This window comes from Sturnus vulgaris, chromosome 1, assembly GCF_052056855.1.
Source record: "Sturnus vulgaris isolate bStuVul1 chromosome 1, bStuVul1.hap1, whole genome shotgun sequence".
NCBI lineage: Eukaryota > Metazoa > Chordata > Aves > Passeriformes > Sturnidae > Sturnus > Sturnus vulgaris.
In genome coordinates, this window is record NC_142243.1 from 60350119 (window position 1) to 60375727 (window position 25609).

Here is a 25609-nt window from a genome sequence, read left to right on the forward strand (position 1 = left end):
CCCTGCACCTGTCTGGCCCTTGTTTTGATATGCAGCTTTGATTCCAAAGCAGAGGAAGAGGTTGCCTTTCCTTGGAGCATCGAATTTGGTCCCAAACCAAGAGAAAGGTTGGTGTGCTGGCTGCTCCTTCACACCTGCTGTTACCCAGCAGCTTTTCAGATACCACCCTGGTGGGTCTATTCCCACCCTCAGACTTTAGTCAATTAATGGATTTGAGAGCTGTAGGTGACTTGTTTCAGATCAAATTTTTGTAAAAGCAAGATTTTCTTTGTTGAATCCATAAAGTGAATTCAGTCTACTTTCTAGGCCCACTCAGGCATTTTTATCTTTCAAATTCTTTAATATTTCCAGGAGGTTAAACAGTTGCTCTCTTCTTATAGTGGACTGCAGTTTGAGAGATGGGGGTGGGGGCTGTTGATGATGCCATTCTGAAGGTCTACAGTTCCCTTCAAGAAGCTGGGAGAAGTGAGTTTGGTGGGTGTAATCTGCATTCTTTTGTGTGTGCTGGTGAGACAAATATATTTTCAGAACCACAATTTTGACTTAACATGACTGCAGCTATGATGGATTTTAAGCACCAGATAGCCCTATCAAACTGTATTTCTTATGATCGCTGTGTCCAAATGCTCTGAGCATTGAAATTGCTGATGGCAAATCCTTTACTGACTTCTGACATCCTTTAAGTGGAGTTATATCAGCTTATACCTTTTGCCTTCATAGGTATTCACATTATTCACACGCACCCTTTAGATTCTGATTTTCACTTGGAAAATATGAGAGAAACTCCAAAGCAGTCAGTCATATTTTGCTGATTTTTCCATATGATATAGCTGTATGTGAGAAAATGTGACTGCAAGCTGATATGCCTGTAGTTTCTAACCGTTTAAATAAATAATTTGAAATATATTGGAAACTGGGAAATGTGGACTGTTTTTTAAATTTTGAGGCTATTGGAGACGTCCTGGACAGCATCTTTTTAGCAATAAAGTTTGTGTGTAGCACAGATTTCTTTCCAAATCCTGGGAACTGCTAAGTCCAACTTGTGATACAGTCAGAGATAAAGTATCAAAAGTAAAGTAAACAAAATAGAAGCAATAAAAAAGTAAATAAAGTAAACAAAATCCATTGTTTTCTCTGTTCTGAGTTTTTCGAAGGTTGTTGGTATAAGAGAAAGAAAGATAATCTTGATATATTTGCCAAAGAAACAGTTGAGATTTCACTAATCAAATAAAGACACACTAATCAAACAAAACAAAGTAATTAGCATTATTGTATTTTAATAGTTAGTTGCTTCTTAAATGTTAACATTTTAGAATACTTGGGAAATTGTTTGCAAATATAGTGAACAACTTGTATAAGGGTAGAACTTTCTTCAAGTCTAGACTGGCCTCATTTGAGTGGTTTCCAGTGGAAGTTCACAGTTTTTGATTATACTTCTTTGTGTTTCAGATTAGGCTATAGGCCCAGCTGACCTGAACTGCACCTTAGCTGTAAAATGTACCTGTCTTTCTTTGGGTGGAGTTCTTCCCTGTACAGCTGATTGATAAAATAAGTCCAGAAATTCTAGCCTAGAGAGTACACTATGCAAGCCTCCTTTGCCAGGCCCCCTTTTTATATGAATCTGTGCATGCTTGCCACATATGACACTATTAATCAGATAGCTGCTGAAGTTGCTTTTAGTTATTGCTTGACATAAGGGATGCGTGTTTCAAGGTATTAAACATAACTGGCATGCTTTTTCACTTCCATGCTTTTTTTTTCTTCTTCTTTTTCAGGCAGAGGGTTCCAGACTCCAGAGAGAACTGAGAGCATATTTAGCAGCCATTAAAGGTGATTTTTAAGTTTTATATCTTGCTTCCATAAAGCAAACTTTTTTTAAAAAAATTGAGACAAGTAAGCTTGTTTAAAGTATACCAAGACAAATACAAGTAAGATTCTCTTTAACCTGGTGTTAGAGATTCTGCATCTTCACTATCAACTCACGTATGTACAGTCTTGCATCCTCGACTCTCCTTTGTGTGCATCCTCCACTGCCCAGATTTTAATGTTATATGCGTTTTCAGCACCCACAAAGTCTACACACCTTGTTATTGATCTTTGCAAATGCTAGAATATGAAGTACCTCATGCAAGGCAAGGCATTGCTTGATCTCCACAACTGTAACATTTCCAGGTTATTACTAGTTGGATGACGAGTTTCCTCCAAAACCACACTCCCTATGATAATGTGATTTCTCATCTAATTCTGGCTGCTTAATCATTTTTTTTTAAGTTTAAAAGTCAAATGTGATGTTTCTTGATATTACATTGAAAATGTAAGTAGCAGAAGTTCACTAACCAGTGCTTAAATATCAGCAATAAGTAAACAGTCATTTAAATCCTACTAGACATTTGTAAATCCAGCACACTCAACAGAGCACTGTATGCAGTGTTCTCTTTCTCATGCCACCTCTCTTTGCAGGAGTAGGATGCTAAAGGGAAGAGAATAAGAGTTGGTGACTGATGGAGAGACAGTAGCTTCTTGACATAAATATAAATAGATGATAAATATATATGTGTGTATATATTTTTAACCTGGCTTCAGTCCAGTAAGGAAAATTATGAAAATTAGTATTAATATCCCTGGAAATCACTGTCATAGTAACACTTCATCAGCTGTTCACAGGCAGGTAAGAAAGCTCTTTTTGATGTGAATTATAAAATGGGAAGCAAAGCAGTAGCTTACTGTCTTTGACCATCTATTCTTTTCTGGATGGGTTGCCCAAGGAAAATTCCATACCGGACAAATTTGCACTAATGTCTTTTGTTCTTAGAGGAAGTTATAGCATCAGTCTTTTGGGGGGAACACATTGAATGCTAATTTTGCTTTCTTAGTTTTCACTCTTCCCCACACACATTGGTGGTTATTCAGAAGCTGCAGGTTGATGCTGTTTCTTGGCTAGATGTCTTATCTCTCACGTAAGCTGTTTACTGCTGCCTTGATTTCTGTATTGGTGACAACAACATTCCTCTGTTTCATCTTCTTTCTCCATCCTTCTCTTCTTTTCCTAGTACCCTACACTCATGGTCCTTTTTACTCGTTAATGAACTACTTTTTTCACTAAGTTTTGTAGTTGTCTTGGTGTAAAATTTTCCATTGTTTAAGTGTTGCATTTTTAGCTATGCTTTTCTGTTTAGTATCTTTTTCTTATTGCTACCTTTAAGTAATTTAGACTGACTTTCTTACTCAGAATGAAATTTTTTGCTAGCACCTTATTATCTACATGTCTTAAAAAAGATCCAGTCAAAAGCACTCATGAGAGCCTTAAAAATGTCAAAGTCAACAAGCCAGCAGTGGGCGTCCTTGGCACACATCTTGGCACACGTTGCTGCTGTGGAGTGAGCACACAACCCAAGACAGGAGAGCACAATGCTCAGCTCTGGCTGAGCCTTCCTCAAAGATGACTTGGTCGATAGTGCCAAAGACCAGATTTTGGATGACTGAAGCACTGCTAGAGTCTCTTTGTTGCAATTCTTTGAATGACTGCTATCATTAAAAGATTTTTGAAATATCTGTGCACAAAAACATGGATGGGAACCCCCATACCTAGGCACTTGAGTGGTGGGATTTTTGCACCAAAGATGTCAGAGATTTGGAGTCATGCTGTCATCAAGGGCTCATTTTGCAGGAAAAAAGGTCAATCATATAATCGCATATATTTGAATTTTTGGAAAATAATGCACTTGACATCCTAATACTCTTGGCTATATGAGAGAAGCAGTTCATTTTAAAGGGTTTTGGGATTTGAACTTCAGTAATGAGTTTTATTTTGCTGTATGACTTCTGAGTGACTTGATATTGGAAGTAGGAAGTACAAATCCAGGCATGATTTCTTAGAACCATAGAATGGTTTGGGTTGGAAGGGATATTAAAGATAGTCTAGTTCAAATCTCCCTGCCATAGTATGCCACTCACTAGACCAGGTTACTCAGAGCCCCATCCAACCTGACCTTGAACACTTGAAGGATGGGACATCCACTTCTTTGGGTTTCCTGTTCCAGTATCTCGCTACTCTCTGAGTAAAGAATTTCCTCCTAGCATGTTGTACTGGTTTGAAAGCAAAACCAGTGAGAGACTCCAAGTCAGTAATACAATTTAATAGGAAAAAAAAAAAAGAGAAAAAAATAAAATACATGCAATAATATAAAAGAAGACCACCAACAGAGTCAGAATACAACCTGACACTCTGTCAGTCAGGGTGTTGGTAGCAGTCTGTGTAAATGGTGGCTGCAGCCCTCCTGGATGACAGATGTGGTTCAGTTGAAGCAGTGCTCCTGTAGAAGGTGCAGTTTTCCTCTGAAGGTCCAGAGATGATGTGGAAAAGGTCTGACTTTCCTCTGGGATCCAGTGGAAAGGGCTGCCTTGGTGTTCCAAATCTTAGATTTTATCTAGGTAGGAAAGGCTTGGCTCCTGCCCCTAGCTGGAGCATCTCCCAATGGGATGATGTAATCTTATCAGTCACACAATAGGACTTAATGGCCCATTAACAGAAGATATCTTCTGGAGGAAGGATGGGTTATAAAAAGATAACGATGATCATCCCAAGATCTTATCAGATGGCACATCAGCAGAGAATATCTCCACAAAGATAAGGATCACCACCCCTCCTACATTTCAACAGATGGTGATAGAATACACATTTTTGCATTGTACCCCAGGACATAATCCACCCCTTATTCTGTTACCATTTACATCATACCCAAACCAATACCCACTTACAGATATATATATATGTATATATATAATACAGAATGAAAACTCACACACAGTTCTCACTTAAAATTAGGTCTCCTTGCGGTACACAGCGGGTTTCCCCATCTTTCTGCATTGCCTACCAAGTGTAACCAGGTCCTTGAGCAAAGCCAATCCCACGGATTGGTTTGTCTTTGCCTGCAGTGGGATTAATCCAAACAGTCTTTCCTAAAATACCTTTCATGCATACCACTGGGACCTTGTCCCCATCCACTGTGTGCAGGGGTTCAGAGTGGGCAGGACCGGCTCGATTGATGGACCCTCGGGTGTTAACCATTCAGGTGGCTTTGGCCAAGTTAATTTCCCAATTTCTGAAGGTTCCACCACCAAGTGCTTTCAAAGTAGTCTTAAGGAGTCCATTACACCGTTCAGCTTTCCCGGCAGCTGGCGCATGGTAAGGGATATGATATATCCATTCAATACCATGTTCTTTGGCCCAGGTGTTGATAAGGCCGTTCTTGAAATGGGTTCCGTTGTCTGATTCAATTCTCTCAGGTGTACCATGCCTCCAAAGGACTTGTTTTTCTAGGCCCAAGATGGTGTTCCGGGCAGTGGCATGAGGCACAGGGTAGGTCTCTAACCATCCTGTAGTTGCTTCCACCATGGTCAGTACGTAGCGTTTGCCCTGGCGGGTTTGGGGAAGGGTGATGTAGTCAATTTGCCAGGCTTCCCCATACCTGTACTTTGACCATCGTCCACCATACCACAGAGGCTTCACCCGCTTGGCCTGTTTGATTGCGGCACAGGTCTCGCAGTCGTGGATGAACTGTGAGATGCTGTCCATGGTAAGGTCCACCCCTCGGTCACGGGCCCATTGGTATGTTGCATCTCTCCCCTGATGACCAGAGGCATCATGGGCCCAACGAGCTAGGAATGATTCTCCCTTGTGCTGCCAGTCTAGATCCACCTGTGATACTTTCACTTTGGCAGCTCGGTCCACCTGCTCGTTGTTGTGATGTTCTTCATTAGCCCGGCTTTTGGGTACGTGTGCATCCACGTGTCGAACCTTTATGGTCAATTTCTCTACTCGGGCAGCAATGTCCTGCCAAATCTCAGCTGCCCATATGGGTTTCCCTCTGCCTTGCCAGTTGGCCTTTTTCCAGTGATCCAGCCATCCCCACAGAGCATTAGCTACCATCCATGAGTCAGTGTAGAGATAGAGCCTTGGCCACTTCTCTCGTTCAGCAATATCCAAAGCCAACTGGATGGCTTTTAGCTCTGCGACCTGACTCGATCCACCTTGTCCCTCGGTAGCTTGTGCAAGTTGTCGTGTGGGGCTCCATACTGCAGCTTTCCATTTCCGATTAGTGCCTACAATTCGGCAGGAACCATCAGTGAAGAGGGCATATCGTCTTTCAGCCTCTGGTAGCTCATTAGATGGTGGGGCTTCCTCAGCACGTGCCACTTGCTCCTCTTCTTCTTCAGAAGACAATCCAAAAGTCTCACCTTCAGGCCAGATTTCCAGAATCCCAGGGCGATTTGGATTCCCAATACGGGCGCGCTGAGTGATGAGAGCAATCCACTTGCTCCATGTGGTGTCAGTGGCGTGATGTGTGGAAGGCACCTTTCCCTTGAACATCCAGCCCAGCACTGGTAGTCGGGGTGCCAGGAGGAGTTGTGTTTCTGTGTCAATCACCTCTGAGACAGCTTGAACTCCTTCATAGGCGGCCAAGATTTCCTTTTCTGTGGGAATGTAGTTGGCTTCAGATCCTTTGTAGCTTCTGCTCCAGAATCCCAGTGGTCGACCCCAAGTCTCACCAGGCACCTTCTGCCACAGGCTCCAGGACAGACCATGGTTCCCGGCTGCAGAGTAGAGCACGTTCTTCACATCTGGTCCCGTCCTGACTGGGCCAAGGGCTACTGCATGAGCAATCTCCTGCTTGATCTGGGCTTGCTGCTGCTCAGGGCCCCAGTGGAAATCATTCTTCTTGAGGGTAACCAGGTAGAGAGGGCTCACAATCTGGCTGTACTCAGGAATGTGCATTCTCCAAAAGCCTATGGCACCTAGGAAAGCTTGTGTTTCCTTCTTGTTGGTAGGTGGAGACATTGCAGTGATCTTATTAATTACCTCTGTTGGGATCTGACGACGTCCATCTTGCCACTTGACTCCTAGAAATGTCTGCTATGTATCAGTGGTGTTTGTACTGATGAGACTGTGTGCTATCCCCCATAGCTTTACTCATCTCATGCCTCAGTCTTGTGTCTCTTCCAGTCTCCTTGGCAATATATATCTGGGTTTTATACCTCATGGTTTATGTTTAAGCTTTTGAGAGCTATGAGGGACTTGAATGGTTTTACAGGCCAATTGTTATAGAGACTCTAAATGAGTCACCCATTCTCTACCCCGAGTTATTTGCAAGTACCAGTGCAAATGGGGAAGAATAAACATGGATCTTCATGCAGGTGGCAAGGTGAGAGAGGTAAAAAGTAGTCCTGCATGAGAAAAAGAAAGCACCATACACTTTGGTGACTTGATGTAGTGATAAAGAGTAACTGGTGTACAGGAAGGGGAGGCGAGATTTTTGAGGTCTGTAAGCTGTTCTGCTGTCTAATTGTCAGTCTGTGGCTGACAGAACTGCACATATCCTTCAGATACAGAAATCTTAAAATCAGTAGTGTAATTTCTTAAAAGCCATTAAACTATTCATCATCTTTCTGCAAAATGTATTAATGAATAATGAAATGATTGAATTGTTCCAATAGGAACTGTAATTAATTACTAGCAATAACAAATACAGTGCTTATGGCAGGGCAGGTCATTTCCCTGAAGAACCACAAAAGTAGTATTAAGAGCCAGACTAAGATGTCTCACCCCATCAGGAAAACGGAAATTTCTCTATCATTCAAGCTAGATCACCCTGCAGGGGAGTGAGGAAACCCCACAGCATATGAGTTCTACAGCTAACATCCTGTTCCAGGGCAGTCTCATTCTCCATGGGAGCTTGAGTACATTGGAACTGTGATGGTAAAGAGTCACCTACCCTTCCCCATCTCTGATGTGCTTAATGGGAATGTCTCTCACTGCCACCCCCAGGATGCCTATCACAAGGAGGCCTCTAGAATTTTTGGAGACTCCAGGGACAGAGGCTTTTCCCCATAGAAATAGGGATCATTTAATCTGAGAAGCTCAGTCTTCAGTAACTGGATTGTTTAGCAACTTTTTTCCTAAGTTGTTCAAATATTTTGGCACTTTTAGCTATTAAATAAAGGACCCAATTACTAACAAGTAGTACTGAATGAAACAACTGATACTAAATATAAATTTCTGCTGTTCATAAGCAGTAAAAATTCTTTTCACATTTCATAGTACTTTTTATATTTCTTAGTACTTTAATGACTTGCTTTTAATAATTTATCTTTCTCAGTGATAGCAGTTAAAAACAGCCAAGAGAGCCTGCAGTCTATGACTGACACTAATCCTCTTAAATTTAGTGCTGAATAATGTATAAAAGGTACCAGTGTGTAAGAAATAATTCTACGTGGAAACCAGCCACATAAAAAAATCCTTGGATGCATAAGTTTATGTCCAGAGGCATGAAAAAGACTGGGGATTCAATGGATTGGTATTTACCTCTTCACTCATTTGGTATATTGCAGTAAACCTGGTATAGATGCAGTCAGAGGGAGTAGGATGGATGATCTTAGCCTGGAAATTTCAGATTTTAGCCCCTGACTGAAAAAGCCAAATACTTTACTGCCCATGAGCCTGACACTGCAGCTGCATTTGACTGATATTTTTTACCGGAATGTGGTGGAATGAAGGATTATCCAATTCTCAGAACAGAAAAAAAAGTGTAGAAGTTGGTGCAGTTTTGATATGGCTCAAACATGGCATATTAGGTGTGTTTTACTTATTCTCTTAAGCAGATTTATGCCTGAGTCCTGTAGTACTTAGGAGGGAAAGTCTAGGAAAAGGTGTCAGTGTGTTCTGTGACCAAGCTGAGTGCAAGCTGCAGGAGGGATTATCTAGCAGCTGTGTTAGCCTGCCTGCCACAGGAACCTCTGCCACAAGTTTACCACACAGAGAGTGCTTGAGGGCAGAAGTTCAGGTATCAGAAAGGATCAAGTGTGAGCAGGGATGAGCAAACCCCCCTGGTTTGTACGTTCACCCTGATTGGAGAGAAGCAGCCTTCCTAAGCAAAACTCTGTTGGTTTTGGCTTTCCTCTTGAGTTGATTAATTTGCAGTGACATTAAAGATTTTAAATTAGTCCTGCCTGAAAATATAAGATCACCTGTATTTTATTGTAATTTAGTATATTCTAAGGCAAAAAAAAAAGTCCTTTTTATTCAGAGGAACACTTTTTTATCTGAAGATACATCATCCTAAGAGTTAGCCATGAAGGAGAAAAGGAAGAAATACATCTTAATTCTTGTGCTATCCTAATAGTCTAGGATGAGCGCTGTCATTAACCCCCCGCCCCAAGATAATTCCTGTAGAAATGAAATATTCTGTTTTGGCTCAGTACCTTTTGATTTAAAGATGAAAGCTTGTACCCTCTAAACACTGATATTTTCTTTATACTTGTTCTCCCCCATGCCATTCCCTCCTTTGTACTCAAGGAGAGAACAAGTGTGTACTTTCAGCTTTTTCAGTATCTGTTTTCCTATCCTATCCATTCCATAGATCACCATTTTCTTACTAGGAAGTGTGCATTCCTGCATTTATTTTCCTGTCATATTTACATGTGTTTTGGGAGTGCATGATGGAATACCAACTAACTGGATCAAGTCTGCTCTTCTACACATTCAAGTTTCAAATTAATTTTCCTTTTCCACTTGTGAATGTTTCTTTGGGCAGAAAACAAAAATATTGATGTTATTCCCAAACTCATTCACTGAGCAGTTAAATCTGAAGGTCATACTTAGAGACATTTTTAAGATAGCAAACAGATTTTGACTAGTGCTTTTAAAAAAAAAGTTAATGCTAAATAAGAAATTCAGGTGTTGTTGAATATTTGCAAAGAAGTTGAAATAAAAATTATCATTTTAAAACTACTAATTCTGAACTCTTAGAAAGTTAGGTGAGATGAATTTGGTTTCACTGGATTCAGAACCATATTCAGCATCTAATGGATTCGTGCTGTATCAAAATGCAAACCCCAGTGCCTGAGGGTGGTTTTTTTATTCCTTGGGATCAAACTGATCTCACTGAAGATGGATTTAGGCCCTTTCTTATAATATCATTGAAGTTATTTTACATTTAAGCCAGCTCCTCTGTGTATTACAGAGTAATAATCATCAATAGTCCCTATTCTTGTTCCACCTGTGGTAGCAAGAGCTCCAAAAGTGACTGATCAGTTTGACTTTACCCAATCCTCTGCAGGCACCACCCTGTTGCAAACATAAATAATCATTGGGCTCCACAAATTCTAAGCCTACTGGGTGGCCATACAAGATTCTTCATAAAACCATGTCCATTACACCACTCTCCCCAAGTTCAGATATCTCTTTTCTAAATTTGCCAGAGGGAAAAGTATAGTGGGTACATGTGGCTGGAAATAAAGATATTTCTTGTAGTTTGTGCTTAAATGTTCCTCTTTCTGTCTAACTGCAGGAATGCAAGATGCCTCAAAGAAGCTTACAGAGTCTCTCCATGAAGTGTATGAGCCAGACTGGTATGGACGTGAAGATGTGAAAATGATCGGGGAGGTAAGATGTATGGAAAGAGGGAAAAAGTTTTTTGGATGCAAGTGGATTAATCTGAGCTGTTGAGGAGAAGTGTGCATCCATAATTGACCTTAATCCTTCATGTAGTATTAAATCCTGTTTTCTCAGCATATAAGAAGTGTCTGTTGTATGAATTAGCTGATAAAAGCTCCCACTGAGATAATGTCAGTGTGAACAGAATTGGTCCTAACAGCATCTGACTGACAAGTTTGTACAAAGGTATCTTACATGCAATTTTACAGTCAGGATTCTCAGTTCAAAAGAATGTTAAAAATTATCAAATCTGCTTATCCTTTTGTGCTGTGTAACAACTGTTGAGCCAGTGGTACTAAACAGGGTATCTTATGAGACACACCTCTCTCTGAGAAGAATATGGAATTTAAAGGCAAATTACAGTTCAGGACACTATTTATTTTTACTTTTTACTTTCCTCCAGTGGTTAGAGAAGACTAGGCTTTTCTGGACAACACAGCAGGAATTTGACTTGAGGTGCTCTGAAGTGCCTGCTTAAAGAGCCTCAGTTCTGGGGAAATTCTGTGAGCAAATGTGATAGTGGTGTCAAGAAAGTGCAAACGGTTGTCAATGAAGCTTTTAACCACCTGGCATTCAGTTTGCAAGGCCTCCTTGATAATATAGTTAACAGTAAACCTGAATACAGAGCAGGGTACAGATTGCTTTTCTTCTCTATGGCTGCCTTCTCCTACCCTTCCCTGCTGCAAGGAGTTTTGATTTTAAAACACCCAACTTCCAAACTGCCCAATTTAAGACACATAATTTTTGTTTTATTTGATTTCGTTTTTTATATTGTTTTAGGTTAAACAGCAGGGAAATCTCATGACGCATCTTGCTGTAGCACCTTATCTTTTATCTGTAGACTATTAGATTTTACACTCAGAAATTTGTAGTTGAGTGTGAAAGGACCAAAATTCAGCTCTTAAACTCTATTAGATGTAAAGATAGGTGTGTTTTCTTAATAAGAGACTCATAGGCAATATTACAAAATCTCCTGGTTTTTTTGGTACATAATCACAAAGGTATATTTATGCATCAATTAGAGTGGCAAAAGCTCAGTTAGAACTTAAACTGGCCACTTCTGTAAAGGATAATAAAAAGTATATATATATATAAAAATAAAATATATATATGTATTCTATAAATATATTAATAGCAAAAGAAGGACCAAGCAAAACCGCCATTCTTTATTGGACATGGTGGGGAATATATTTACCAAAGATGAGGAAGAGGCCGAGGTACTTAACACTACCTTTGCCTCAATTGTCAGCAATAAAACAGGTTATTGTCAGGACAGATGGCCTCTTAAGCAAGTAGATAGGGACAGGGAGCAGAATAGATCCCCCCTAATCCAGAAGGAAGCTGTTAGTGACCAACTGAGCCACTTCAATGTTTGCTAGCCTGTGGGACCAGATGGGATCAATGCTGGAGTGATGAGGAAGCTGTCAGAAGAGCTCACTAAGCTGCTCTCCGTTATTTACCATCAGTCTGCTCTCCATCATTTATCATCAGTCTCGATTATTCAGGAGGTCCCAGATGACTGGAAGCTGGCTGATGTGATGCCCATCCATAAGGACTGAAAGGAGGATCCAGGAAACTACAGACCTGTCAGCCTGACTTGGATGCCTGGCACAGTTATGGAGATCATCTTGAGTGCAATCACACAGGACAGCCTGGGGATCAGACCCAGCCAGCATGGTTTTAGGAGAGGCAGGTCCTACCTAACCAACCTTATCCCCTTTTATGACCAGGTGACCCACCTGGTGGATGTGAGGAAGGCTGTGGATGTTGTCTACCTGGACTTCAGCAAAGTCTTTGACACCATCTCCCATGAAATAATCCAGGGGAAGCTGGCCACCCATGGTTTGGACAGGAGCACTCTTTGCTGGGTTAAGAACTGGCTGGATGGCCAGGCCCAGACAGTGGTGGTGAATGGTGCTGCATCCAGCTGGTAGCCAGTCACTGCTAATGTCTCCCAGGAATCTGTGTATGGGCCCAGTCCTGTTTAAGATCTTTACTGATGATCTGGATGAAGGGGTTGAGTCTACCATTAGCAGATTTGCAGCTGACACCAAGTTGGGTGTGAATATCAATCTGCTGGAGGGTAGAAGAGCTCTGCAGAGCAACCTGCACAGGTTGGGTTAATGGGCTGAATCCAACAATATGAGGTTTAACAAGATTAAGTGCTGGGTCCTGCACTTTGGTCACAACAACTCCCTGCAGCACTACAGGCTGGGGACAGAGTGGCTGAACAAAGGTCAGGCAGAAAGGACCTGGGGGTACTGATTGATGGCAGCCTGGACATGAGCCAGCAGTGTGCTTGTGTGGCCAAGAAGGCCAGGACATCCTGTTGATATTGATATTGCCTGGATCAGCAATAGTGTGGCCAGCAGGAGCAGGGAGGTCATTCTTCCCCTGTACTCAGCACTGGTGAGGCCACACCTTGAGTGCTGTGTCCAGTTCTGGGCCCCTCAATTTAGGAAGGATGTTGAGATGCTGGAGTATGTCCAGAGAAGGGCAACAAGCCTGGTGAAGGGTCTGGAACACAAGTCCCATGAGGGGTGGCTGGGGGAACTGGGTTGTTTAGCCTGGAGAAAAGGAGGCTCAGGGGGGATCTTTTCACTCTCTACAACTGTCTGAAAGGACGTAGTAGCCAAGTGGAGGTCAGTCTCTTCTCCCAGGAAACCAGCAACTGGACAGGAGGATACAGCCTTAAACCATGGCAGGGGAAGTTTAGGCTGGACATTAGGAAGAATTTTTTACAGGAGTGATTGGACATTGGAATCACTTGCCGAGGAAGGTGGTGGTGTCACCATGCCTGGGGGTGTTCAAGAAAGACTGGATGTAGCATTTAGTGCCATAGCCTCGTTGCTAAGGTGGTGTTAGGTCATAGGTTGGACTTGATGACCACAAAGATCTTTTCCAACCTAGCTGATCTGTGATTCTGTAATTCTGTGATCTCAACCTAAAGTAAAAAAGAATTACGTATTTATTCAGTTTAGGATATAAATGATCATTCCAAAAGGGATCTGCTTAAAATACCTTATTCTGTATGATAGGAAAGGTGATGGCTTAAAGAATCCTTTAGCAATGTTGTTTGAGTTCATTAGCTTTCAGAAAATCTCCATTATTTTAATTTGTTCAAAATACGTATCAGCAGGATGCAAAGGCAAACACACAAGACTGGCAGTTGCTTGCTATAATCTAATGCTGTGGTGCTTTGTAGACCACTGTGATTAAATGCTGTGTTAATAAATGAGGTATTTCTTTTAAACATGTTTAATAGATTCTAATAATTCATTAGGGACTCTGTTAGAATAGGAAATTAATGAACTGAAAGCTGGCATCACACAGCATTTATAATATGTTGTATAGCAGGTTAGGATAAACACTTGGGAATAGTTTTCCAGGCTTGTCAGCGAGGATAACAGCCCTGCAGTTTTTACACCCATTAGCCTCCCTCCCATCAAAGGGAAGGTTAAGTGATTTTTGAAATGTGGAAAGAAAGGGAGAATCAGGATGTTTAACATGTGCTATTGATTTGTTCAGTGGAGAACCCAGGACCTCAAGTACTATGTCTGTGTAACAGGATTTGCTTCTAGGAAGGAATCTCACCCATTGAGTCCTTGTCACATGAGCTACATTAATATGTTTATAAAAATAGAAAACCACAGGGAGTTTCTCCTGGTGACTACACCAGAGCTCCATAAAAGGACTGGGGAAAAACACTGTACTTTCAGGGCAGAGGAGAGTAGTGGGGGTGCAGATTTTGCTTATTTTGCCAGCTGATCTTGAGATGTTTCCTCTCTCTCATTCCAGTTCTCCAGCAGCACAAGCTAGAGTTCTTGTCTACATCAGCCGTTTCATCAAATGGACCTTAATGACATAAAAAGAATGAGATGGAAAAACCTTTCCCTTTATTTTCTATTTTTTGTTGCACTTCCTTTCTCTGTAAGCGAGGTTCATCATCAGTGAACACTTAGACACAAGAGTTAGGCCAGGTTCAGATTCTGCGTTAGTGGCCCTGAGGGACCTGAAACCCTGAGGAACACCTTGAATCCATGACATTCTTATTTTCACATAGCACTTACTATTTGAAATAATGAAAACACAAACTAGTTATTAAGTTTAATCTTAGTTTGTTGTGAATTGAAATATAAAGGTATTCCTTTTCATTCACTTTAGGTTTATGCTCTGATTTATTTCCATAAAGCATATTTTAAAACTCAAGAAAGATTAATCTTTGCCAATTACATTTGTATTTCTCCTAGGTTTAGAGTGGCATTAAACTACTAAGTACATTTTTCTCCTTTCTGCCTTTTCAGAAATGTGATGAACTTTGGGAAGACTTCCATCAAAAACTGGTGGATGGGTCATTGTTAACGCTGGATACATATCTAGGACAATTTCCTGATATCAAAGTAGAGTAATGATTTTCTATAAAATACAATTTTTAAAGTTCTGTTCAGCTGCAAAATAAATTGAAAATTAGATTACAAGCAATAAAAACTTTAAAAGGGTGGGAGGTGGAAGTCATGCTCTCATGTAATGTACAAGATATTGTTCTGTAAGTAAAGTCCTAACATTAGGCAGGGCTGATTTTCCAAGTGAACAAAAATATTTTTCACCGTACTTGGAAGTAAAATAGCTTTTGTAGAGGGAACCTTGATGCTTTTCTTCTGCTCCTGTTTCTTTAGTATTTTAGGTATGTGTCAGAACAATTATACGGAGAAGTATATTTTAACATTTTTCCAACTCTAGAAAAAATGCATTCATTGCTGAATTTTCACACTATATATAAGGGGGAAAGCTAGTGTTACCATGAGTTTAACAGGTTCGCTGATTCTAGAGAATGTGACAAGCCTTATGTAATGCTGATACCTCAACTCTAAGGCCTGTAAGCCCTACACCCATGAAAACCCTTTCCAAACTATCTATAAATTGATTCATTTTTTAAAATAACATGATTAATTTGTCTTTTTTACCATTTCCATGTTCCTCCTGCATGATATAATAATTCAGATATGAACACTAGAGAAGGGAGAATAAAAATATGTCAAAAACTAAATTGACAGCATAAGTAAAAAGGGTTTTTAAAAACTGCTCCTCATATTTACTTTCATTTCTACCCCTGTACAGACTCGCATTGCAAAACGAAGCAGAAAGCTAGTGGACTACGACAGTGCAAGACATCATCTGGAAGCCTTGCAGAGCTCAAAAAGAAAAGATGAGGGCAGAATCACCAAGGTAGCACAATCAGAAACATGCTGGCAGAAGGCTTGGGGAGATTGGGTGGCATTTTTTTCTTTACAGAGACAGAGCACAGAATTTCTCTTCCTTTTGCTCTCTTAGAAATAATGGTATCTCTAAGAATAAGTGTGTATTCAGCACCTTGGTTCATGTGGTAGGCATGCTCATCCTCTTTTACGAAGGAGTCCCATTTGAGACCTAACTTGCTCTCTTGATAAGACTGAGGGAACAGCAAATCCTGTATTGGCATCTATGGTGTGGGAGTAACATTCTTTGTTAATAAAAATTTTGAAAGTCCCACCAAGAAAACCACAAAAAAAAAATTTTGGTTTTGTTATGTCATAGTGATTTTAGAAGTCACCTGTTTCATTTTGGTTTAGGCAGAGGAAGAATTTCAAAAGGCACAGAAAGTGTTTGAAGAGTTTAACACTGACTTGCAAGAAGAGTTGCCATCTCTGTGGTCACGGTAAGCCTGGAGAGATACTATATTCAAGGCTTGCATGGGGAGTAAGGAAAGGAAATCAGGGGAATTTAATGAGCTGATAGAAAATGGATTGCTGGGTTCTTGAAGATTCCATCCATTACGTTCTTGAAATAATAAAAGGAAAAATGTATGCAAGTGCTCCAAAAATATATGTACTCTGAGGGTACTTACATTTACTGCTTTCAATGTATGTTGGCACTTAAGATTCATTACCGTCTCTTCATCTGAGGTGCAAAAAGGTTTCCATTTTGTGAGTAAATAATTACACTAGAGCACAGAATAGTCTGTGGTGATTTGGGTCTACTTATAGGTCATTTTTTATTATAACTACACCAGAAGACACATTTTATAGTTTTGCACTGATTATGTTGTGATGTTAAATGATTTCATGGCATAGGTCATTCAGTCAAGATGTTTAAGCATGAATTGTGTTTATACAGAAAATGCAGACAATATGAATGGGAGAACAAAAACAATAAAAAAATAAGCATCTCATTAGTCTGTTATGTTCTTTAACAGTTAACAATCTGGAGTGGAAGTATGAAGTATCCTTTGTCTTCTCTGCCTTCTAAATTAAATCATGTTAAATTTCAGACCAGTAGAGGATTTTCCTGTTGTGTTTCTGCCAGTGTAAACCTTCAAGATATTTGTTTTATGGGCCTACTAAAAGTAAAACTGCATATTAATGACTTAGAGTAAGGGCCCTTTTACTTCAGTAAATTTTGTATAAAAAAGCAGTATCTAGTCTCAGGAAAAGGTAGAATTTAATTTGAGCAATACACATAATTTAGAAAGCAATTGCTTTTGGAGTCCTCTATTTCAGTTATTACAATTCTTCAGAAATAAAACTATCTATTAAGTTGACATTTTGCAGGCTTATTCTTATTCCAAAGATAATTTTTGTTAATAAAAGTTGGGAGAAATTATACTTGAAAGTTTTAAATAGGAAATAGAATAAAACAAAACCTAAGAAAACAGCTTCTACTTTTGAAATGCAGAATCATGTAATCATTGCCCCCAAATAAGCATATTCTTGACTACATGCACAGAAATGTCTAGTCTATATTTCTCTTATATACATGTGCATGTGTTTCAGAGCTGAGCTTGGGACACCCATTCCTGGGCTGTACTGAGCTGTATACATTAAAGCTGACCCCAGACACAACTGCATCTCCTTGATGCTGTGATAAGATTTGGGCACAGGGCCTCACAGTGCCAGAATGGTACCTTTCTGCTTTCAAGAAATGGTTGTGTGCTGTCTGGTGGGAAATGGATGTCTTCCCTGTGCTTGTACTGCACTTTTCCACTCTTCTTTAAAAAAAGCTTAAAACATCTGATGTGAATAGTCTCAACTTGGTTGACTGGATGGTGCAAAATACGTATTTTAACACTAAAGGAAATAATCATGAACAAACTAGTCTGAAATTCTGACATTTCATCATTTGCTTTGCTGAGAGTAATAGTCAAGAGTGTTGCTTGTAGTCCAGAAAACAGTTAATTAATCTGCCTTTGTGGCCCTCCTACACATATCTTTTATTCTCTTTTTCCTTTCTTTGTGCCATCCTTCGTAGACGAATTGGCTTCTATGTGAACACCTTCAAAAATGTATCCAGCCTTGAAGCCAAGTTTCACAAGGAAATAGCTTTAGTGAGTAAAACTATCTCATGTATAATGGATTATGTTATGCATGACAGCTAAAAAATGTCTCATAGTAAAAATTTAGCTGAGGCACACATGAGAATTTGCCATAGATCCAGATTTGTGGTATAATCATCATTTTCATTTCTGCTTGCCATATTTGTTCTCTCCTTAAGGATGGAGCAGCCCCTACAATTTTGAATTGCAGCACATTATCAGTTGTAGAGCTAAATTCACTTTCTATTTTGATAATTTACTGTTGCCTTCAGTATTTTTGCTGTGTCCAATTGCTAAGCTCCTCTTTGCTATAATCAGTACAAGGAAAACATGTCAGACATTCTCTTCAAGTCTGCTATATGTATTGTCAAAAATGCAATATTTTATCTGTGACTGTTAGGGAAATCAAGCAGTTTCATTGAGGATCTTTTGAATGTACCTGGCTAGATAGTAGCATATCATCTATAGCAACCTTCAAATTGAAACCAAAATTTTTTTTGAAAACTCACTTTATTGAAGCTCTGTGGAAATTTGGATTGGATTTTTCAGGGGAAAACATGGATCTTCTTGGCTGCCCATATTGCTTTAAACTTCAGATGACTTCCTTCATCAGAGCTCACATAGCAGTCAGTCACACTTATGAAGCTGTTCTCTAAAAAACAGCTCATGCTTTTGAAGAACTGCTATTATCTTCGATTCTATGGATTTTGACATGTTTCTGTTTAGGCTTTTGCTATACATGGCACTGAGAATTTTTGGAAGGTTTTATACTGTAACACAAAGTTATCAAGTTATCATTTATCAGACCAGATTTATCACCTGTGTTTTTAATCATGACTGTAGTTCACATAAACTCAGGCAACTGTTTTGTTTTCGCAGTTATGTCACAAACTATATGAAGTGATGACAAAGCTGGGAGATCAGCATGCAGACAAGGCCTTCACCATTCAAGGGGCACCAAGGTGAATTTATTGCCTTTTTAATGAATTGCATTGCTGTAGGCTTTGTGGCTTTGTTACTTTGTGATGTAGTTATCACCTACACCAATTGTAGTGATTGCTGCACACCATGGTAACAGGCATTTGTTCAGGATGGTAGATGAAGGTATCTGGGATGAAGTTCTTTTCAACAGAATTAAAGATGCATAGCTTCCTTCTTCACTATTTTTCTAGAAAGTCCTTTCAAAAACAAAAAAAGAATGAAGGCTGTTTCAATTTAGCCAAGCTACATCAATTTGCACCAACTAAGTGTATAGCTCATTTATTCTTAGATGCTTAATTTACAGCAATGTTGCTAACTCTCATAATTTGTTTAAAGCTTTGAAATATTGAGACGTGTTTAGCTCCTATTATTAGGTGAGAATCCCAACCTTTGACGTCAGCTTTTATCTCTTCTACTTACGGGGAAAAGTGAAGATCTGAGGGTGCATCATAAAAGCAGAAAAGCTGAAATAAAGAGAATGTCACAAAATACCATTTTTTAAAGACTTTCAAGCGCAATCTTATTTTAAAGCACAAAACCAAAAGGAGTTTAAAATCAGATGGTGATTTCTTAAGGTCAGTGGATACCAGTACAGTATTTCTGATTTTTTGCTTTCAACAAATGTAGCCTTTCAGCCATGATTTTATTTCTAATACTGATGTGCAGAAAAGGTTGAAATGTAAAACAGTGAGACTTATCAAGACACAATGCTATTTAGAGTTAATATATAAAGCCTGAATTTCCATTTAATCCCAACTAGCCAGAAGCAATTGGAACAATTTGCAGCTTTTCGCATCCCACTCTAAGGGAAACTGCAGGAGATACTTTTTAATGGAATTCTTGGGCAAAATCAAGCACAAATGAGGCAAATATTATATCTGAGAAACTATCTATTGATAAAGAAGGATATAAGGAGAAGGAGAGGGATAGAAAGTTAAGCAGAGAAGGGAAAAGCAAGAAGGAGAGAGATAAAGGAGGTCAGAATGTTACCGCCAGAATCCTGGGGAGCGTAATCAGCATCCATCTGGAGCATGTGAGAGTGGCACTAATGGCTACAGCCAACAGGGCCCCACATGGAGGCAAAGCAGAGTAGATGGGACAGGGGAGACAGTCAGGGAAGAAGCAGGGAGCAGGGGGCCAACCCAGCCAAACCTCCAGATGAGCCCCCCAGCCAAGACACTGGGACAGTGGGGAGTGGTTGAGCCACGCTCAAATGTTTTTATGGGCTCAGGCTCCTCCCATTGTCTGCTCCTTTGAGGATCACCATTGGGCAGGCAGGGGAGTTTTTCATGCCTGCAAAGGGAGTCTCTTGCCAGGCCAGTGGTGGGAGTTTTGCCTGCCCTGATTATCAGATGAAGTCTCCATTTTCTGCAGGGGCTGTAATGTCAGCGGTCTTCCCACTCATGTGTGCTAGCCACCTGCTGCACGTGCCATGTGTAAGGGCTCAGCCCACGTAGAAATTCTCCACCCAGTGTCAGAAAATCAGTTTATAACACAAAAACCAGATCATGTTGAGGCATAAATAAAAATTAAATTGGTTCCTCACATAGCTACAGCTAATTCGCCCTCAAGACGGAGGTAGATTAGCAAGCAATGTCTGCCTCAAAAATATGGCAGATATTCCTACATTTGTTTTAATCTCACTTTGGAAGAACAAAGAACAAAGAATGAAATACTGAAACTTCTGACATAATGCAAAATTAAGAACTACCTTATAGGCACATCATTCAAATTTGTATTCTAGATTATTTCAGTGATTATCCATGCTCGTATTTTACGTATTGCCTTCAGAGCTGTTATCTTTGGCTCAATTAGGATGAACTCGCAAACTGAGCTATGTTTCCAGAAAGGATATGTAAAACACTTTTATGTGATGTAAAATCATGTAGTGTTAGAAGATTTCAAGTGGTTTTTATAAACAACAGGTATTTTATCCACCTGTGTCTTTTAGACCATGTCCAACATGCACATGTGTGTTCCCACTGAATTATTCAGTCCATCATTGAGAGAAAAAAAGCAAGATTATTTTTGCTGCAAATTACTAGAGGTCATTTAATGTAGTGTGAACTTATTTTTAAAAAGCTTTCTAAAAATCCATTCCTTCAGTTACTTTGTTATTATCTTTTGCAGTACTGTTTGCAGAGCCATGTGGGAAAATCTGGATAGATTTTGACTTCCATCATTAGTGATGATAATCTAAAAGGCTCACAAGTGGGTTTTCATGAGATAAAACTGCTTTCCTTTTAGATGCGTGAGAAGTTGATACTAGACAAGTACAGTATCTAATCTTTCTTTCAAAGAATTGCATAAAAAGAAACATCTTAAAAACTTGTATGCTACTGAATATCCTGAAGGCAAATATTGTACCTGGGACATAAATTTCTTAATGACTGCTTATTTTTTCTCTTTTAATATTTCTACAGAAAGAGGTGGTGAGTGTGAGCTAAGTTTGTCCTTGCAAAGAACAGTTTTCTTGTGTTAGCATTAGGATCATGTTTATGCTGTGGTCTCAAACAGGTAGTGCTTCTGCTCTCCCTGAGGATGTGTAGGAGTCGTTCTTACTGAGTACTGTGGTTGTTGAGTACTGTAGTTCATAGCTTCCCTCACTGTAAGCTTTCAGTGTATCTAGGTAGCTGAATATTTTCGCAGTGTTTGCACCAGGTCCTTTCATGAGAAGGGTAGATGCTTTCTGTAACTTCATCAGAGCTTTTCTTAGTATCAGCAGAGCTCTGTTGAAGTCACTTGACTGCTGCTTGTTTATAACTCTTGTGATTTGTCCTTTTAAATAGTGATATCTTTATAATAATCTTGGCTGGGTTGTTTTTTTTTAATGTTGAAACCTTTCTGAAGTTGCTGAGCTTTTAAAATTTTTTACATTATTCATTGTTATGCCTTCCTGTGTTTTTTTTATCTTTAGTCTTTTGTTCCAAGAAGCGTGTGAAACAAAGACAGTAAAGCCATTTCACATTTTATAATAGTTATAAATTTAAAAGTGAAACGGTATTTCAAGTACAGAATCTGAGAAAATGCAGGTACTCTGTTTTCTTCAAGTTACAACGATCAGGTAAACAAATGTTCCAAAAATCAAGATCATTCAAGATTAAAACTTCCTTTGACACTGGATTTTAATTGTTTTTAATTGCAATTTTAGTCTCAGTCACTATATAATGGCTTAGTCATCTCCAATGTGTACTCTCTTTTGTGGTCACTGACTTTACATCAGGTATGCAGTTCAAGAGTTGCATCAGATTTTCAAGGTAATAAGTCAGCAAGATATATATGTCCTTTGCTTCTGTCTAGTGATTCAGGTCCACTCCGCTTTGCAAAAACACCATCACCACCAGAGGAGGCCTCTCCCCTGCCTAGCCCTACTGCTAGTCCCAATCATATGCTGGCACCAGCGTCTCCAGCACCAGCCCGACCTAAGTCACCCACACAGGTGAGGAGATACCGGCAGAGGGACCTCACGTGCTGTGCAGTGAAGGATAGCTGAGATGATGTACGTGGTGGATTTTGCATCTAGGCTGTGACTGAGCGATGGCAGGGAGGCCGCTGGTTCCCTTGCAATCTATTCTGTTCATCAGTTGTTCATCCCTGTGTCACAACATGAATAGAAAATGGTTTTTGTATTAAGGGGATGAAGAAAATTTTAGGTGCCTGGTGAATTGGTGGGACCTGCGGTGACAAAGCAAAACACTTCTTAAAAATTTGCATTGTCTCTAAGGACCCATATACCAGCAGGGATCATTTGAAAAGCCTGTTTCTAAAACCTCTTTGTGAATTTTTGTACATTATATATTTCTGGTCTTCATTCATCTTCAAATTTATGTTTACCCTGGGAAAAATTAGCCAGTGAGTATCACTGCTCTGGCCAGTCTCTAGAACAATGAAAAATAAAGCTAGCTGAAATACTGCTTTGCTAATTACTGATAATGAAGGTTTTATTGGTTGTTTTAAACACTGCTTGGGAAGCTTGAAACTTATGCTGGAGTAATTTCTATTCTTCCTAGTATTGATAAAATAAGAACTGGTTTCATTCATCAGTTCTATCTGTAGCATGAGTTGTATCTGATACTTCATGTGCATATCTAAGACTTGTGTTGATGTTATGGGTGTTTTTGGAATTGGGATAGTTTCTGTGCTGATTGCTGTTTCTATACTGTCTGCATATCAGAAGAAAATCAATTTTGTATCAAGTGAGAATGGTTATTTTCTCTGGTCTCCCAAAATGTGACAACTCACTGCACCTGGTAGGACTCATCCTCATTGGTGCCAATGGTGTTTTGTCACTATACCACGCAATGATTTTTTGTGGATTTATTTTCTTGGGTTTTTGATAGCTTTAAAAGTTATCCAGTACTGTTTGGTATTATTCCAAGCAATTAATTTGTCATAGTTATGTGAATCTATGGAGAACAGGAGGAATATAGTAAACTAAGCAACTTTGAAGTGCTGTAGTTCCCAGAGATTATACGGTCTTTGCATTAAGTACACTCTAAGGCTAGCAACAGCTGGACAGGGACAAAATTCCAAAACTAAACACAAATGAACTCAAGAAGCCAAAAAGCTGCAGAGGCATTGTTTCTGTGCAGTATCACCCTTCCAGCTATGGGATGCATAGAAGTGCTAGTGTCTTGCACTGTGTGCCTGTCACAGCAGAAAAAAAAACCAACCAAGAGTTGCTTTTGTATCAAATCTGAAACCTTGAGTTTTAATGACGTTGAAACATAGGATTATTTTGCTTTTCACATAAAGTTTATTTCAAAGCATTTGATGATGAACAGCTAAAAAGTTCCTTTCAATACATGGCTTATTCCCACGGCTTATTTAGGCTGAAACAGCCAAAGTAAAACCTAAGAGAATTTGTTTAGGCCTAGCTTAAAGATTTTCTTTTATCCCTGAGCTAGTCTGTGACATTTTTGCTGTCTGCCTAGCTGAGGAAAGGTCCGCCAGTCCCACCACTGCCTAAACTCACACCCACGAAGGAGTTGCAACAGGAGAACATCATCAACTTATTTGAAGACAACTTTGTCCCAGAAATAAATGTGACAACCCCATCACAGGTAAGCTTCAGTGAATTGTGTAGAGGTACAACCATGTAATCACCCTAAGTTCTCCAAGATAGTGCTCCTGGGGCTGATCTTCGTGGGGAAGGAGGAGGAGGGCACACGTACGAGGCAGAGGCACAATTACCACTTTCTGTTATCTTGAAAGAGTTACACATAGGTGTTTTACCTTTGAAAAGGTTACACACAATCACTCAAAAGGGCTAATGCTGCTACCATATTGAAAAAAAGAGCAATTTCCTGAGAGGTCTGACTGAAAGTACTGTGATACAGTCATGTTTGAAATTTAAATGCATCCAGATTACATTACTAGCTGAGAGTTGATATAAGATCCTTTTTTTTAATGCTAAGCATCTCAAGTGGAACTTTACAGAGATACTTTATTACTTCTGTTTCCTTCATCAAAATCATTAAAAGTATTCCTTCTTCCTGCTGAGTGATTTTTTAAAAATGAAACTTGGCTGGTTTTTACAGGTGTAAAAGACTGTTTCAGCTAGATGATTTATTCACTTGGCTTTGCTTATAGAAACATTATCTGCACAGCAGAGAAGGGATCAAAACTCATTTTATCTTATTAAGACATTTTAAAAAGTTACATACAATAAACAGAAAAGCCAGAACTGTGCAAAATAAGTACTTAAAATTTGTATTCAGCTATTCAGCTTTTACATAGTTATAGTGATTGCCAGTTTTTTCGATAATGGACCCTTTCTTTCATGGTAATTGCAAATCTGAAATCTGAGCCTGCATCTGATAGATTGGAGAGAAATATGTAGATCTGAAGCTTGTGCAGAATGTTTAGGAATTTCTGTTTTCATTTGAATCATTGGTTTTGTTCTAATTCATTTGACAACATGGGAGAACAAAGACACAGCAATGAAAAACGTATTTTATACAATTTGAACATGCGATGCTTTGTTTTCTTGTGGTAGGGAGAAACAGGCATTGCTGTGTGTGGAGATCTATTTGGAAAATATTTATTTTTAGTCAAGTCTCCATGTAATTAATGAATTAAGGGCTGCTCCCAGAATGCAGCTGCTGGTAGGCACTCTGTCTGAAGGGAGATGGCAGGTCTGTTGCATCACTGTACCCTGAGTTCGTAGTAATTAATTACTCCAGGAGCATGAGCCTTGAAACCACTGGTGAAAGTTGGTGTAACCTGTGCTACGTATGCCCCCCTGCATTAAATACTGTATCCAACTAACATACATAAGTCAGGCCATCCAGGGAAGTGGAAATGGAACTGGTTTGCTTTTCCATTAAGAGATGACACTGGACCAAGGCTTTAAATTAGTGTAAGTCATGTTTCCAGAATCCTTACAACCTTTCTGTGAGAGATTGGAGAGAGAAATGGAGTGTCATAATAAAAGTGGACATACTTCTGAGAACAGAAATCTTTTCCTCATCTCTCAAGGAAGTTGGATCTCCCTTTAGGGAGTGATTTATGTCCTTCTCTCTCCCACAGTCATTGACCAGGGAATATCCTAAGCTATTCCCTGGCCACCTTCTCAACAATTAATCTGCACTTCTCCCTCCACAAAACCCACCCCCATCACTAAAGTATCCTTACTGTATCTGACATATCTGAGTATGTACAGACATATCCAAGTAATGTGATGTATAGGTTTTGTATCCTTGTGTAGGTGAACCAGTAAGGAAATTATATAGCATGAAATCCACAGGAAATATGGAAACACCTCTTGGTGTTTATGGCTCCTACTT

General features: G+C 39.6%; 1 protein-coding gene across 2 annotated transcripts in view; it reads left to right on the forward strand.

The window, feature by feature from the left end:
* The window catches only part of AMPH (amphiphysin), a 126150-nt gene that overhangs the window by 68907 nt on the left and 31634 nt on the right, over window positions 1-25609 (forward strand). For both annotated transcript variants that reach the window (XM_088167845.1, XM_014892605.2), the window contains exons 3-11: window positions 1776-1830; window positions 10347-10441; window positions 14797-14892; window positions 15611-15718; window positions 16102-16187; window positions 17777-17852; window positions 18720-18802; window positions 22122-22260; window positions 23756-23884. In XM_088167845.1, coding sequence (XP_088023971.1) covers window positions 1776-1830; window positions 10347-10441; window positions 14797-14892; window positions 15611-15718; window positions 16102-16187; window positions 17777-17852; window positions 18720-18802; window positions 22122-22260; window positions 23756-23884 — 867 coding nt within the window. The remainder of the gene's footprint in view (window positions 1-1775; window positions 1831-10346; window positions 10442-14796; window positions 14893-15610; window positions 15719-16101; window positions 16188-17776; window positions 17853-18719; window positions 18803-22121; window positions 22261-23755; window positions 23885-25609) is intronic.